The following is an 18,169-nucleotide window of genomic DNA, read 5'->3' as shown; positions in this document are numbered from 1 at the left end:
GAATAGTCATCCATCAAAAACTCGAGTCTTTAAACCTACAATCGTTCATAACCTTATGAACTGTGGTAATTCTACAGTTTATCGTAGGCGTGTGTTATTTGCTGTTTAACGCCGCACTCAGCATTATCATCCAGTCACGTGTCGGTGGTTCTGTAAATAATTAATGCTTGGTATACAATGGCTGGCATCATACCCCGATTGCATTGATCGATGCTCATTATATTGATCGTGGATTGTCTGGCCCAGACTCGATTTGTTACAGACCGACGCCACATACACATACAGCGCCACGTATCAGGAAAAAAGTAATAATTAAACAAAACAAAACAAAACAACAAAAAAAAACAAAACAAACAAGTGTACATCAAACTGTATGCTTACTTCTCATTGCCGAACTGGTAGTTGTTTTACATTTGAGGATTCTGTGCTAGAATAGGTCTTAAACAACCTGTGATTTTTCCACTAGACAAGTATAAAGACTGGACGCTAAGTTTCTTGGACTTCTTCAAGGGTACTCAACCAAATGGGTCGCTGATCAACTTATCAACCAGTCTAGGTTCCAACAGGCAAATAATTAGCGAGAGTGTGACGTCAATTTAACTCACTCACTCACACATGAAGCTGAAACCTGACAGGGTGTCAAGGACTACAATGTACAAGCAAGAAGCATCGCACATTTGTCTGGTACAAGCCCGTGAGTGTGGCCAATGCCGTTAACGTGAGTGATATCATACTATCCAAACAAAGTAGGGGATATTCCATATTACGAGCATACCATAAGCCAATACTATAGGTCTTAAACAACCTGTGATTTTTCCACTAGACAAGTATAAAGACTGGACGCTAAGTTTCTTGGACTTCTTCAAGGGTACTCAACCAAATGGGTCGCTGATCAACTTATCAACCAGTGTAGGTTCCAACAGGCAAATAATTAGCGAGAGTGTGACGTCAATTTAACTCACTCACTCACACATGAAGCTGAAACCTGACAGGGTGTCAAGGACTACAATGTACAAGCAAGAAGCATCGCACATTTGTCTGGTACAAGCCCGTGAGTGTGGCCAATGCCGTTAACGTGAGTGATATCATACTATCCAAACAAAGTAGGGGATATTCCATATTACGAGCATACCATAAGCCAATACCAATGCATATGAGAAAGTAATATATATCCATACAACTGAACGGAATGGACAAAATATGTCACACTTTCCCCTTAATTTCACTTCATCATCTGTTTCCTCCTTGACTTCATCGTTTGCATACATCAATCTTGTAAATCCAACATCCCCTACTTTTTTAAATATTATATTGACAACTGCGCAGATCGATGCTCACGATGTCAATCACTGGATTGTCTTGTCCAGATTCAGTTATTTACGGGCCGTTGTCGTGAAGCTGGAATATTGCGGAGGGCGGCGTTTGGTTTAAAAGAAAATTTATAAAGACTGAATTAAGTAATAGGCATTTTACCAGTCACTGTGCAGTATTATACTGCAGTCATTCCTACTGTGATACGAACAGTCGTGGGTGGCACTGGGCTTATATTACATGGCTAAAGAATACTCGACGGCGTGTGGTTGTTTTGTTTACACGCTACGTTATACAATATCTCGATGTTGGTGGGTTGAACCTTTATCAGATCATCGCTCGTTCTGGAGAACACCCTAAACGTCGTCGTTTTTGCACAGTGCACGTTGTGACACTGGAGATGACAGCAAAATGTCAAGGAAACTGGAGAACATGTGGTGAGGACCCCTCGCTGTTTGGATCATGTCGGCCGTGGAAACAGTCTGAGAGGAGAAGGAAGACGGCTGTCTGTAGAGGATGTCGTAAACCAACTTTATGGTATATGACCTTTAACAACAGTCGTGTTGTGACGAGCCCTTGCGCAATGGGCTCTGGATGGGAGACCTGGGTGGGAGAAGGTGTGGGTGCACGATGGGAGACCAGCGTTGTCAGGAAGGTGTGGGTGTACGATGGGAGACCAGCGTTGTCAGGAAGGTGTGGGTGTACGATGTGTGACCAGGGTTGTCAGGAAGGTGTACGATGGGAGACCAGCGTTGTCAGGAAGGTGTGGGTGTACGATGTGTGACCAGCGTTGTCAGGAAGGTGTACGATGGGAGACCAGCGTTGTCAGGAAGGTGTAGGTGTACGATGTGTGACCAGAGTTGTCAGGAAGGTGTACGATGTGTGTCCAGTGTTGTCAGTAAGGTGTACGATGTGTGTCCAGTGTTGTCAGGAAGGTGTACGATATGTGACCAGGGTTGTCAGGAAGGTGTACGTGTACTATGGGATACAAGGGTTGTCAGGAAGGTGTACGACGGGATACCAGAATTGTCAGGAAGGTGTACGATGGGAGAACAGTGATGTCAGGAAGGTGTAGGTGTACGATGGGAGACTCAGTGTGCACTGATCGGACAGTGTTGGGTGTGGCCACCATTGTCATCGATCAACGCAGCAGGAGTGACACCCGAAATTCCAAAACAGTCAGGTGGATGTGTTGGTAACGACCAATCAAAGATTTCCCAAACGAGTTATAGGCGTCCCGATGTATTCGTCGGTCCGTCTCACCCCAGTGAAGGGAGTAAGTTTGGTTTAAGTCGCGTTTAGCGTTATTCTACCAATAACACGGTTCGTGACACCAGAAACCGGCTTCACACTTCGTACCCATGTGGAAAATCGAACCCAGGTTCGGTGTGATGAGCGAACACTTTAATAACTGGACTACCCCACTGCTTCTCCCAGCCAGGTGTTAAGAGGAACAGATTTAGAGAAACAAGTAGAACTTCAGGGGTACATTATCCTGCTGCAGCATGGGGTTTCGTCCCTTCATTTTCATGAATATTAGAACACGATGTGCCATGTTTATGGCAACAAACAGTATCACTGATAGACAGGAGCTCTGTTTATAGAAACAAGCAGAATTACTGGTAGATAAAGGTCACGTTTAAAGAAACAATTGGTATTAGTGGAATACAGGAGCCATCACTATGGAAACCAGCAGCATTCCTGGTGGACTGGATCCCTGTTTATAGAAACAAATATTATTGCTGGTTGACAGGGGCCTTGTTTTACCGGTAGACAGGAGCCCTATTTATAGAAACAAACAATATTACTGGTAGACAGGAGCCCGTTTATAGAATCAGAAAGTATTAATGATAGACAGGAGCCCTGTTTATAGAAACAAACAATATTACTGGTGGACAGGAGCCCGTTTATAGAATCAGAAAGTATTAATGATAGACAGGAGCCCTGTTTATAGAAACAAACAATATTACTGGTAGACAGGACCTCTGTTTAAATGAACAAGCCGTATTACTGGTAGACAGGACCTCTGTTTAAACGAACAAGCCGTATTACTGGTAGACAGGACCTCTGTTTAAACGAACAAGCCGTATTACTGGTAGACAGGAGCCATGTTCATAGAAAGAGGCGGCATTACTGTTACACAGGAGCCCCGTTCATAGAAACAGGTGGTATTACAGATAGACTGGAGCCCTGTGTGTTTTTTTCAAACAAGCAGCATTACTGGTGGACTGAAGAAATGTTTATAAAAACAAGCAGTATTACTGGTAGACAGGAGCCATGAGGACCAAGTCAGTGAGCCTGATAACCAGATCCCGTTTACCACCTATTGCGACAAAGTACCCATTCAAACCCGGATCATCATTGATGCCATTGTGTCATGAGCAGTGAAAGTTCTGTCGACAAGAGGTCAGTTAATTAAGATGTAAGCTGCAAAAACGTAGCACTCGTTCTACTAGAAAGACAACAGAATTAATTGATGCGGTTAACTTGAAACGCAGCATATATAGGGAAGTATCCCATGTTTTTGCAGTCGCCGGAAACGGGAATGACTTTGATGTGGTTACAACTGGTTTCGGTAGTCTTGTTCCTCCTCCATGCGCCACCATGTACTTGACAGCAAATAGGCACAGAGGAAAAGTAGGAATTTATAAGTATGTTTATAAATACTCGCTCAGTTATTTGGGCATACACACTCCTGACTGTAAAATCCTTCGCAGAATTCAGTGATACACCTGGGCATTCTTCGCGATAACCCCATTCTTTCCCCATTGTGACATTCTTTGCGTTAACAACTGGAGGTTTGTGTGACATTCTTTGCGTTAACACCAGGGAGGTTTGTGGGACGTTATTTGCGTTAACACCTGGGGTTTTTGTTGGTCATTGTTTGCGTTAACACCAGGGAGGTTTGTGGGGCGTTATTTGCGTGAACACCTGGGGTTTTTGTTGGTCATTGTTTGCGTTAACACCTGGAGATTTGTGCGTCATTCTTTGCGTTTTCATCTATTTGTTCGTGCATTTGCTTTCTTTGCGTGAACACTTACGTTCTTGTGGAACATTCTTTTAAAGAGCTCCTTCGCCAGAGGTACCAGTAACGCCTTGTGGTTAAAGCGTTCGCCCATCTCGTTGAAGGCCTAGGTTCGATTCTGATATTGCCGGAATATTGCCCAAACCGGTCTGAAACCACACTCACTTGTTAGAACATTGAAATAGGATTGTTTCCCCTGTGTGAATGCTGTTGAATTGGAGTAACATGAAACAAGACGACAGTTGAAAACAGAATGTCCATGCTGACAGTGCAATCAGGACTTCTTTTATATTCGTGATCGGGAGTTTAGACACTTCGAGAGAAATTTTCTCCGAGGCGTCGTATGAAAAACATGGCTCACTGTGTTGAAAGTAAATTGTTTCTATACATATTAATGGGCAAAAATGGAGATGCCGTGTTCAGTTAAAATTATTCAACAAAGGAAACCCAAAACAATCAATACATGTTCTCGCTGTAGGGACTTTCATATGTCTATACAGGACGCGTAGTGTAGAGGTTAAAGAGTTCGCAAGCTGCGCCGGTTGTCCAGGTTCGATTCTTCAGTGGCGTCAAACAATATTCAGTGACTCAGGCTGTCTTTAGAAGCCATCTGTGGTGTCCCCTCCCCACACCCCACCCCGATGTCGCAGAACCGTTTGCATTACAGTCTATGGCGCTACGGTTACGCCCCTTCAGCGCGCCAGGATCCGGTGATTGTTGGTTGTATCCCGGTTTGATCCGATTATGTTTCTTCGTCTGTCGCAGCCATACGAATGTTTGTTAGTGTCACAGAAAGTGGCAAACGTTTAACACCTGATGCCTGATACTTCGGATTTTTCACCCACATCAAACTGCCACGCCATGCTATATCCGATAACTCTGTCAAAATAACATACTCCCTCTAACACTGGACCACAGCGCTGTGTGCATTTTATTTCATGCATAAGATATGAATTTATTAATGTGAAGTATGCTCCATATGTCAAACTAGTAAACTAGTAAACAGCATCTTTTAAAAATCTCTCCCCCTCTATGCATTTCGGTCTCTCTCTCTCTCACACACACACACACACACACACACACACACACAAACACATACACACACACACACACACACACATACACACACGTGTACAAGCTGAAACGACTGGTACACGCTGCCCTGCTATTTAAAAGAATGAGATCATCAAGCTGCAGTCCTAACATGCGCAACAGGGTATAATAACAGGTAATTTATTACACAATGCATAACGGTACAATTAAGTGTGACACATTGTTGCATAACACGTTAGCAAACAGCCACTTAATCGTTTTGTTCCCCAGGGTGATAAGAAGGATATCGCACCGTTGTGTGGTCCGTCTAACAGCAATGTTTATAACCAGTGGTCTCATGATTTGAGCGAACGGGGCGGGGCCGAACAGTTACACCCTAGGGACTGTGTGTGTCCTGGACGCCTAATGAATAACACATACATAATGAACACAGCATGAAACGAAGCCATTATGGACTTGACTCGTCGCCCTTTAGCATAATGACCTACCGCTTTTAGTGTATGAATGGAATTTGTCAAACAAATATCCTAAATATGCAAAATAATACCTATGGTTCAAATATGTTTACCCTGTGGGTGTTTTAGGTTTCAACACATAGTTTGCCTAAAACTAAAACATTTATAAAATGCCTCAGCATGAAATTCCACATGCAAAACAAGTTCTGTAACGTAAACTGAAATCTAACGACAAATTCATGGCATTAGGGCAACCGATTATTAAATCTACAGGCATTCGGCTTTTTTTAATAGAGAAATATCTATTTAACAAATTTAAACACTACAATACCTATTCATTTGGGGTCACTTTGACAATGTCGTGATTTTCTAAAAAATGTAAAACAGTTGATTTCAGATTTTAAAACGTGAAATACGATAGCCTGTCATTCATTGTGCAAACAAAAGTGTATGTGCGTAATCCTCCACTCGTATATTGATATTAACATCCAGTATATCTGCCAGTGTCATACGATGTGTCGCTGATTTACACCGTCGTTGTCAACCCAAACAGTCAGTGGCACATTTACCTCTGACAATTGTACACCGGTCACACGTGGGGTTTAATGTTCGCGGAGTACAGTGATGTAAAAGTTAGTGTCTAGGGATTATTAAACATACATAGCATATACGGTTAGGTCCCCATTTTCGTCATTAATGTTATGAGTGATAATAAGTCATGCTACTCAGACAAGGCGTGGTTGACTTGCAAACGTATGTAAATCTTGAGATTTGTGTTTAACGCAGTTGGTGTTGACATGGGATTAAATTTGTCATAAACGCACGTACCAACATAATCCATGTCAAATACACATACATGTTTTAAGTGCTGATTTAGAATGAAAAGTAACATGAAATGTATGCACGTGTTTCTTATTTACCTTTCATGTTATGATTCATACTATTTGCACATCATACTATTTGCACATAATTCTGTGACTTCTTCCATCATTGAAAGCGTTGCGGTTCAGTTTACAAACGGAAGGGCACTGAAAAGGACAGGCTAAATGCCCCAAAACTTTTGTCAGATACGTTATTTGAACGTGCCGGTTTAAAATGACAATATCAGGAAATTGAACTTCGTTAATCATCAGCGCGACATTTTAATCCACAGAATCAATTCTCCCACGATTAACCAGTTGTTTGCTACTGCTAGTAGCCTTGCAAATCACGGTATGTAACCCTTCACATTTGCTCAAGACAGGTGCCCCAGTTTAATGGACGCACACTCTAAACAATACTCCGCCGCAAAAACATAGTCCCACTGCAAGAATTAACTTCTGTTTGTTTGAAGTATAATATGCATATGATACGGATATGATAACAACGTGATGTAATTGTCCAATAAGCCCGGGAGTCCGACAGTTGGATACGCATGGCTAGGTTAATTAATTGAGCGCCACGTTGGCGTAGGGATTTCCATCGAGAAAATAGTGCAGTTATGTTGTGAGAATGTTAGTAAGGTTAGAGGGAGAATCAGGCCTGGTGAATGTGTGGTGCGATAAACTCAAACTTAAATGTCGAGAATAAGACTCGATACTAAGCGAAGGTTTCCCCATGCCTTCTAACATGGAGTACATATTACGGATTCTGTTGATGATCGGGATCGTCCGCTTGTGCAAAGGTGAGTGTTTTACTGTTGCCACCGTTCGTCCGTGCATTATTCATGCCTCGAGCGTAGCGTATCACAAAAGCGCCTGTTTCCCGTTTACGGGTCCCGTTATTATCTTAGTGGACTGACCGGGCCGGCTAATCTTGACCATAGCGCTGGACCCATTCCATATGCAGGTGAATAAATAGCGAAACATGCAGAAATCAGTTGATAGCTGTGTCTTAACCGCGGTCGCCATTTTGCCGATCTATTTTGGCCATTTCTTGACATGATTTAGAAAAAACAAGCCGGTTTTGCATTAGTTCACAGAATTTGCCCTCCTGTGGATTTTTCTGACCAGAGAATAAATGCCCTTTTCCATTATGTGTGTTGTTTCAATATATACCAGCCCGTAGTGAATGAAATTGCCGTGTGCAGGTTGGTCAGCTCTCAAATCCTTAGGAAAAAAACAGTACAATAAAACTGGACTTGAGGGAAACCTTAAGGTCACGTGACAGTGGGCCTTCCAAGGGCTATCAGCACCGTTATGTGAGGTGCACGGGCGTAATGAGCGACACGTGCTGTAATTGATGATTAGACAATGATATGACGTGTTGTGTATTTCACCTACTGTAATTTCCACGTGCGATATGACGTTTAGCGTGTAGTCATGTAAACATACCGGGAATGTGCGTTGTAGACGATTTGACGCCGATAGGTATTACGTCAGAAAGTTCTTACGAGCTTTAATAATGATGATAATCTTAATTTGTGCAGTTGTGAATCATTGTGACATATACTACGTCTGATTGAAGATACGAACCGGTAGAAGTTAGGTCAGGAGAGTATCAACTATATGAATACATGATAACGTTTTATCACATTTATGTTCATCATTGTTTAATAGCAGTTATGACTTATAATAACCTACCATTGTTAGTACGGGATTTACTGTGTTCTTATTAAATATGCACAACTGAATAAACACACACAAAGGATAAATCAGTGGTCGGGTTACTAAACCAGAATTCTCTGTCAGAAACTAATAGTTGTGAGAAAATGCTTTAATGATGCACCCATTTACTTTATGGCACAGGAAGTTATAACCATAATAGCCTTATTAATTTATTTATTGTTTCGTTCATTAAGGACGTAATTATTTCTCCTCAGTTTGAAATAACAAGCCAGATATGCCAAGAAAAGACATTAAGCAGTCATGGATGTATTTTGATATTAGAAAACAAGTTCCCATGCTATTAAGTTTAAAGTGGCATTGTTGATGTAGGCTGATAAAACGTTAATTTACAATGTCAGAATCAGGAGCTAGTATTGTGTTCCAAGATGTATTTTCCCAAACCTCATTACTTAAGCAGTTTAAATGATTTATGGGTGTGTAATCTGGAACCAGGGTAGTGTTTCTCTGGGCCTGAGACAGGCCTTAACAAACATGGTAAAAATAGCTGATTATCTTAGTCTACTTGACAGCTGTACATAGGTGCCAGTGTGGCATGAAAACACGACAGGTATGACTGGAAAATGTCAAATATTATATCCTCTAGTCCTGATGCTGGTTCCTTGCAAGAGGTAGTTTGGGGAAGGCTCGCAGGGCTAGGAGGAAGATGGTTGAATATGTGGAAATTTGATCCTATAGGTCTGCTGTGAGCGGATGATTGATTGTCACAGACTAGTGGGCAGGAATGGATGAAGAAAGAATGAAGGAGTGGGAATGTGGAAGTGAGAGAAAGAAGAGCGTAATGGTTTCGTTGGACTTGTAGGTCAATGATAGGAAGAAACTTGAATAATGAAAAATTGAGTGAATATTGTTTTACGTCACTGTTGACGATATTCTGACAGTATCATGGTGGCAACAGCACAGATGGGCTTCACATAGTGTACCCTTGTGAGAATTGAAATACATTTTGGAGTGACAAGCAAACAGTTAACCACTAGCCTATTCATCACCTCCTTAGACATCAAGAAGACATTGCAGTATCATATTTGTAGGATAGGAAGTTGGCAAGATTATTTGCACATGTACAGGACATTGCAGTTGATACAGGGATTAATCTACACCTGCTCAAAGGCCAATACTGAGCCTCAGTTAAGCAGTGTGCAATTAATGTCCGTATAAATTCACATACGTGAGGTAATAATTTCTCATTTATGTTAATATAGTTACAACTAATATAATAGCTTGTATGTTGCTGAAAGCTAAACCAATGAGTGAGTGAGTTTAGTTTCATGCCACACTATATCCCAGCTGTATGGCGTCAGTCTCTAAATAATCAAGTCTGAACCAGACAGTTCAGTGATCAACAGCATGAGCTTCAATCTCTGCATGACAACGTAATGTGTCAACTAAGTCATTGAGTCTGACCACCCAATCACATCAATCAACTCTTTTTCAGGACCAATAAAAATTGCCATTGAATATTTAATTTACACCTCATCACAACATGCAGTATAACAATGCAACATGACGATGTCTCAGAAACAATTAAGTCCAAATGTTGAATAAACTGACAATGTTTTCCTTATTTGCCTGTCAGTTGCACTTAAATCCCAGATAAATCCCTGTGGCATTGGCAGGTTCAGAGGACTTTTGTCTTTATCTTCTGTGTTATTGTTTGCTTAACATTAATTTTCAGAAACAAATGGAATTGGGTTCTGTTTTTATTTTAAGTCCACTTGAACTAAGGGATGTGATGCGTTTTCTGTGCCTGCCAGTTGGATCTTTGCTTTTATTATTTTAATATCTGCATCTGTTCGAAAGTCAAATCACCTGGAATTATAAGGTGTACCAGTACATCAGTTTCTGAAGGTGTGCTGTTATGAAACACGGTGTGAATGTTCGATGATGATGTTTGGTAGAGGTATTATTTTTGTGATTTAGACCTTATGTTTGCCATTTGATTGATTCCACCCTTGTCACATTCAAATAATGTCATTTATATTGTGAAATCTTATTACTTCCTGTTTGGGTTGTCAGTTTTTTAGGCCTATCCAAGTTAGAAATATATTTTTGTTTTCATTGGATTTGTAATGTAAAGTTTTTGTAAAGTCCAATTTTCATGTACTATTTCATGTGCAGTTTAGGGTTAGCAACAAATTTTCATTCTCGAAACTTAAAATATGAAATGTGTGAGATCTTGTTCATGATTTGCCTTGCATGAACTTAATGTTCATGATGAAATTTCCAATTGTCATTCCACGTTCTTTCTAAGTCTCATGGAATTGCAACTTACATATGTTTCAAACCCTGTCTGTGATGCTCAATCTTTGCATCAAAGTTCCCTGAAATGGCTTCTCTACAAATTTATCATTGTGAAATCGGATCTGCAGTAAGTATGTGCTGAGCACAATAACATGTGGTATGTTTTTGGTGTTTTTGGTTTTGACTCAGCTGTGACCTTTGTGTGTTTCACCTTCAGCCTTTTCTTGGAGCAAACCAGGTTTTGCACATGCTTTTGTACAGGTAGGAATACCTAGGCAATAAAATCACATAAACCTTAGTGAGGGCAATGTAAAGTTGTTAAAAACATTGTTTTGTTTGTCAACATCATTCAAAGTTTTTATGAAGATAACAAGGTCCTTAGAATGAGAGCTTTGTAGCTTTTAACCATCCTTAATATCCATAGGTAACCTTAGAAATGTTAACAAGAAATACTGTTACAACATCAAGAAGGGTTAAGTTACATACTGACATATTTTTTATACCAATTTTTAGCTGACCCTGTAGTGAAAGGACCTGTGAAGGTAGAATAGGCCTTCAGCAACACATGCTTGCCACAAGAGGCGACATGCTTGTCATAAAAGGTGACTTACAGGATTGGGTGGTCAGGCTTGCTGACTTGGTTGACACATGTCATCGGTTCCCAGTTGTGCAGATTGATGTTCATGCTGTTGATCACTGGATTGTCTAGTCCAGGCTCGATTATTTACAGACCACTACCATATTGCTGGCATATTGCTGAGTACGGTGTAAGGCTGAACTTACTCACTACTACTGTAGTGAAAGTGCAGCTGAACAGTTGTTACATTGCCAGAGGAAGTATGAAATCCAATCATAATACCGAAGATAAAAATTGATAGGGATTTAAGACCCATGGAGATCCAGGTTGTAATTGGTCTTCAGTAATGTGTGCTTTTCGTAAGAAAGAATTGGTCTTCAGTAATGTGTGCTTGTCGCAAGTAAGAACTGGTCTGCAGTAATGCTTGCTTGTCATAAGAAAGAAATGGTCTTCAGTAATGTGTGCTTGTCGCAAGTAAGAACTGGTCTGCAGTAATGCTTGCTTGTTGTAAGAAAGAACTGGTCTTCAGTAATGTGTGCTTGTCACAAGTAAGAACTGGTCTGCAGTAATGTGTGCTTGTCACAAGTAAGAACTGGTCTGCAGTAATGTGTGCTTGTCGTAAGAAAGAATTGGTCTTCAGTAATGCATGTTTGTCGCAAGAAAGAATTTGTCTTCCAGAGCTCAATTTATGAGATGTTAATCTATTGACACCAGGTGCATCCTAAGATAAAAGTCTAGTTGCACCAGCCTAATTCCAGCTGCACTGCTTTTAATATAGTATTGAAAGAAATGTGCAATTGAGTTTTTCAAAGTTTAGAAGAAGAACAAGTGGACATAATAATGCTCATAATGTTAAATTTATTTCTCAAAAATTGAGTTACACCTGGTGCAAGTTAGACAAATAACCATGTTGCACCAGTGTAAGTTTCAAAGCACTAAATTGAGCCCTGTCTTCAGTAACAAATGCTTGTCATAAAAGAGAATTGATCTTCAGCAACCCATAGTCATGAGAGGTAACTAATGGGATTGGGTGGTCAGGGTCTCTACCGTGGTTGATATGTCATCATATCCTAATAGCTTAGACTGATGCTCATGATGTTGACCACTGGATTGTCTGGTTCAGACTTGATTATTTACAGACTGCTGTCATATTTTGAGTATTTCAGAGTGTGACATATAACTATACTCACTCAGTTACATATTATGTACCTATTATGAGTTTTGCCTTAAGTAACCAACCAACCAGCCATATTGATTAATGGTTTGAGAATATCACCAGCAGCCAGTGCTGGTTGAATGAGGTGACATGGGTGTATTGGCCAACCACAGATTTGGTTGTATTATTGATTGAGTATCATTGTTAACAGACTGGGATGTTGCTCATGATATCATTTGCTGGGTTGTGTCGCACCAGACTCTGTTATTTACAAACTGTTGTCACACACCTTGATTATTACTGAGTAAACCATTTGGCAAATACTCGTAAAGAGTTCAAATGTACATGTAATTGTTGAAAGATATACTGCCTTGTAAATATTTTCTTTACCCCCTCAGAGTTGTATAACAGTTGTATCAAGTAGTTGTATAACAGTTGTATCAAGTAGTTGTATAACAGTTGTATGAAGTAGTCGTGTAACAGTTGTGTCAAGTATAGCAGTTGTATCAAGTAGTTGTATAACAGTTGTATCAAGTAGTTGTATAACAGCATCATCAAGTAGTTGTATAACGGTTGTATCAAGTAGTTGTATAACTCTTGTATCAAGTCTGACCTTTGTTTTTTTTTTCCTGTTAATGATTCAATCCAATCGTATATTTGTAATGGTATGCTTTTAAACCTTGGGGACAAATAAATTCTTGTAAAACTTTTGTTGAAATAGGATAGACTTAAGTTCAAAGATGTTTGGGATATTTTCTCAACAGAACTGAATACATGAGTATTTGTTGCAGAAGCTATGCCTAGATATTACCCTAGTGGTAAAGACGAGGCGCTTGCTGTTAAGGTATTCTCGTAATTCATGTGTTTTTCTTTTTTTTAATGAAAACAAGTTGGATTTTAAAAGCAACTGCAGGTTGTGACTGTTCCTAGTGTACAAACTGTTTTGTGTTTGTTCAATGCACTGTTAGGGAATTGAGGGGGTCATATATAGTCAGTGCCATGTTTAATCAACTGGTCAGAACATATCTTGTAGTGTCATCTTGTAGTGTCATCTTGCAGTGTCATCTTTTAGTGTCATTTTGGTATATTGTAGTGTTACTATGTGATTATTACGAGCTGAGATTGTGAGACCAAACATGCTTGTATTGGCCTTACACTTTGAGCTAGGGACTGAAGTAAAGACTATACATGACTTGATAACCATTCGTAATCTCATGGCGCCGTTGGTTGTGTAAATGGCCTGTTGTTTGGGAGTTCATTAAGTTGGCATTGCCAGTGCCGGTACTGTGCAGGTTTCAGTTTCCCTCCGCCCCTCTGCTTCACCCCCACCCCGGCAAGAAGGTTGCCCTCCCCTTGTGTGTAATATCCAGCCAACATTTGTTCTTCCCCCGAAAGGGTTGAGATCTAAAAATACCTGTATGTGGTTGTGTTTTCTCAAGTATGTTGTGTTTAGAAATGGGAGCTGGATAGGGTGGCAGTGTCAGCTCAGGAAGACCTGGCTTGTTATTTAGACATTGTCTCCTTAGCATGCTTCCTAGACTTGCTACGGTGCTCTGGAAGACCTGGCTTGTTATTTATAAATTGTCTCCTTAGCGTGCTTCCTAGACTTGCCAAGGTGCTCTTGAAGACCTGGCTTGTTATTTATACATTGTCTCCTTAGCGTGCTTCCTAGACTTGCTCTGGTGCTCTGGTGCTCTGGAAGACCTGGCTTGTTATTTAGACATTGTCTCCTTAGCATGCTTCCTAGACTTGCTACAGAGCTCTGGAAGACCTGGCTTGTTATTTAGACATTGTCTCCTTAGCGTGCTTCCTAGACTTGCTCTGGTGCTCTGGAAGACCTGGCTTGTTATTTAGACATTGTCTCCTTAGCATGTTTCCTAGATTTGCTACAGAGCTCTGGAAGACCTAGCTTGTTATTTAGACATTGTCTCCTTAGCGTGCTTCCTAGACTTGCTACAGAGCTCTGGAAGACCTGGCTTGTTATTTAGACATTGTCTCCTAAGCGTGCTTCCTAGACTTGCTACAGAGCTCTGGAAGACCTAGCTTGTTATTTAGACATTGTCTCCTTAGCATGTTTCCTAGATTTGCTACAGAGCTCTGGAAGACCTAGCTTGTTATTTAGACATTGTCTCCTTAGCATGCTTCCTAGACTTGCTGCAGAGCTCTGGAAGACCTGGCTTGTTATTTAGACATTGTCTCCTAAGCGTGCTTCATAGACTTCTACAGAGTCGTGAAAGACTTGGTTTGTTGTTACATATTGTCTCCTTAGATTGCTTCCTAGACTTACTTACAGGTAAGTAGATAAGTCTGTGTGTCGATATTATTCTTTGAATGTCATTCAGAACAGATACACATAAGGGAGAAAATTTATGGATGTCATCTTGCCTCTTTCGATCCTTGTGATGAAGAATTTGACATCCATAAATTCTACCTGATACGCCTATGTATATATTAGAATTCTAGTCTAGGCTTATGATAAGCATGTCTGGACAAAGAAACATTTAAAGGGTCAAGGTTGATAGTTTTTGTAGGGATTATTGTTGTTGCAGTCAATGTAATCAATAAGTGTATCTTAAGTTAATGATTGTTGCCTTATGGACTTGTGCAAGCCTGCATGCTTTGTTTTCGCCAGATATGGGATACTGTAGCTGAACCAGTATCTTTTTAATTTTTCCCATAACTTCACTTCATGATAAACATGCAAAGAATTTGTTGAGTCAGCATAAAAATCACAGTAGACATTACATGCAGTTTTAGAGCTCATTTGTTTGGTGTGATTCATTGTACTGTCAATGTTCTTTACTAAAGTGCAGATGTTTCTACACCAAAACATTGCTCTAGGCAATAAACGAGATGTTGTTATCCATAAAGTTGCAGACTTGATCGTGGAATAGATCTGTAACAGTGGTATATGTGGAAGATGTATGGTTTGGCTCATCCATCGATTTGGGTCTACACATTTGTACATAGTAAAGGACAGTGTGGTAGGCCTAATGTGCTTACCCTGAATGATTCAGGTTTTATTCTTGATATAGGTACATTGTGGATGTCCTAGTGGTGATAATATTTGGTGACTGTTTTCCAATGATGTAAAACTCACTCACTCACTCACTCACTCACTCACTCACTCACTCACCCACATTGAGGATATCTGGCAAGAAAGCACTCATTTTCATGGTCGTATCATTAGTGATTAGGTGGTGGTATTGTGCTATGGCTCACCCATAGATTTTATTTCCCATAGTGGTACAATGTGTTAGATCAGTTTAGTGTGTGATATGACTTATAATGCCTAGAGAGGTATGAACTGCAACACATTATGGAGACACTAGTCCTGTCACAGTTGTCCTGGCCTGTGAATAGTAAGGTCTGATCCAGGGAATCCAGTGATTGATATTACGATTAACAATGAATATGATCTGGTTACGATGACACGTGATGTTCAAAGTCACCAGAGCATCTAATCAACTTCAATGCGCCCAGCGTCAGGGTAAGGATGACCAGAGTCATCCTTATGCCCAGTGGAGTCAAATACCTCCTACACAGTGTGTGATATGACTTATAATGCCTAGAGAGGTATGAACTGCAACACATTATGGAGACACTAGTCCTGTCACAGTTGTCCTGGCCTGTGAGTAGTAAAGTCTGATCCAGGGAATCCAGTCAAATACCTCCTACATAGGACCACTTTGTACCAGAATCACCTCAGGCTTAACTATATAGTAACCATATAATATTAGTGTTTGTGAAAATAGTAGATAGGATGGCTTTGTTTTAATGAACTGACTATAATATGTTCTCTGATGTTTGGTGTCTACCCCTCCCAACACTGATATTGACAGTAGAGATTTGTGGTGAAAGACAGTATACAAGCTTGTATGTGTACACAGATTCACCAGAGACATCTGCCATTTCTGTTGATTTTTTTGGCGTGGTTGACATTTGAATGGAAGTAGGTCATTTGAGATCTGTCACTATCCGTGCCTTGCTGGTGAATGGCAGTGGAGTATAGCCAGTGTGTGCTTTGACACCACATCTTGAGATAAGTTGCCGATGTTATTCATGGCTAGGTTTTGACAATAGGTACTTGTAATCGCTCGTATTCTTCTTTCAGGCTATCAGTGTGGATATATGTAGATATATGTGCATGTACACCGATCTGTAGTAGGCTGATGGAATCGGAAATGCATGTCATTGTATCAAATTACGGCGATTGGAAAATAATTTGACAAGATAGATTTGTCACTGCTCTGTGTGTTTGTATAACACTGTATCCGAGGTGTACATGACAGTAGGGGGTCACGACTACTGATTACGGATATTGAAAGATACATTTACAGGAGCCACCCTGGGATTTGGTTCAGCATGCCATGGGATCGGATTGTCTGATTGAGAATGGATTTCATGGCAGTTTGTGGCACAATGTGTCAAACTTATGGCCTGTGTAATGAGCTTACAAATATAAGGAGTTTTGACGGCTTGGGAAGGGGCACTGATGTCGGTAGTCAAGTCACAGTCTAGACAGACAGTTTTTACAGCAAAGCATATGTGTCTAATTCTAAAGGGTCCACTTACAATCTTGAATAAATCCATAAGACAGGTTTGAAAGAGTCAGTATTGTTTTATGCCGCTTTGAGCAGTTGTCTAGTAATATATTAAGTGAGTGAGTGAGTGAGTATGGTGAATTTTGAAGACATGCACATTTGTGAAATAAATGTTGCACGTGTCAGAACACCGAAAGTGTCCATAGTAATCCCAGCAGATAGGGAGTCAAGTTCCAGCACTATTCCAGCTAGGGACCCCAGAAATGGGCTTCGCACAATGTACCCATGTGGGGAATTGAACCCTGGTCTTCGGCATGATGAGTGGTTGCTTTAACCACTAGGCTACCCCACCGCTGTAGTGTTCGAAATTATGCAGAAAAGGTCCTTGCCATGGCCCTAAAGTTACGGCAGGTCCCCAGCTTAGAATCCAGGAACAACTAGCCTCCTCAAGGGCACCAGAATCCCCGTCAATTTGTAGAGGATGTAATCCAGATTTCCTATCTTTATTTCCTGATCATATGCAGTTGTTGTTTAAGGAAGCACTTAGCAGGTTTCCAGCCATTTGACAGTTGTCGGAAAATAATCAAATCTGGTCCAGACAGTGCAGTGATTTAGGTTTAGATCATCAATCTTTGCAGTTTGGAAATTATGACATGTATCGATAAAACCTGTGAGCCCCTCGTCTCATCTTTATAACTTCCTCGATAATGTGCAGATGTTTTTGTTCATTTATTGCTTTCCACACTGCAGTTAGCATTATTCGAGTTACATGACAGTGATCTATAAATAAACAAGTCTGGACCAGATTATTCAGTGATTGACATCATGATCAACCAAGATCGCAGTCCTGAAAACTGATTGGCTCTTAGTATGTTTCCTGTGTTTAAACCTCGCTTGATACACAGTTATGTAGGTTGGTTGTTTGTTGTTTTACGCCTGATTCAGCAATGTTCCAGTTATACATCACCTGTCTGTAAATAATCAAGTGTGGACCAGACGATTCAGTGATTAACATCATGAACATTGATCTATGCAGTTGGTTTATGCAGATGTAATGTAGTACAGATGCTGATCCATGGTGTACCATATGTTTTAATGTGGATGGTTTTTGTTTGCTCATAACAAGAGGACAGGTCAAAAAGAAAGAAATTGGTTTTTCACTAATGTAATGTTTTTTCTTTGAAATCTGAAACTTAGATTACAT

The 18,169-nt window shown here is 40.4% G+C and overlaps 1 protein-coding gene across 2 annotated transcripts in view; it reads left to right on the top strand.

The window, feature by feature from the left end:
• The first annotated feature begins 7,315 nt into the window (after nucleotides 1–7,315).
• The window catches only part of LOC137262275 (low-density lipoprotein receptor-related protein 6-like), a 68,098-nt gene continuing 57,244 nt past the window's right edge, over nucleotides 7,316–18,169 (top strand). For both annotated transcript variants that reach the window (XM_067800089.1, XM_067800088.1), the window contains exon 1: nucleotides 7,316–7,507. In XM_067800089.1, the coding sequence (XP_067656190.1) occupies nucleotides 7,441–7,507 (67 nt within the window). In that variant the 5' untranslated portion in view covers nucleotides 7,316–7,440. The remainder of the gene's footprint in view (nucleotides 7,508–18,169) is intronic.

This window comes from Haliotis asinina, chromosome 14 (genome assembly GCF_037392515.1).
Source record: "Haliotis asinina isolate JCU_RB_2024 chromosome 14, JCU_Hal_asi_v2, whole genome shotgun sequence".
In the NCBI taxonomy this organism is placed as follows: domain Eukaryota; kingdom Metazoa; phylum Mollusca; class Gastropoda; order Lepetellida; family Haliotidae; genus Haliotis; species Haliotis asinina.
The sequence above is the reverse complement of the archived record's forward strand: the minus strand, read 5'-3'. Positions and strand labels throughout refer to the sequence as shown.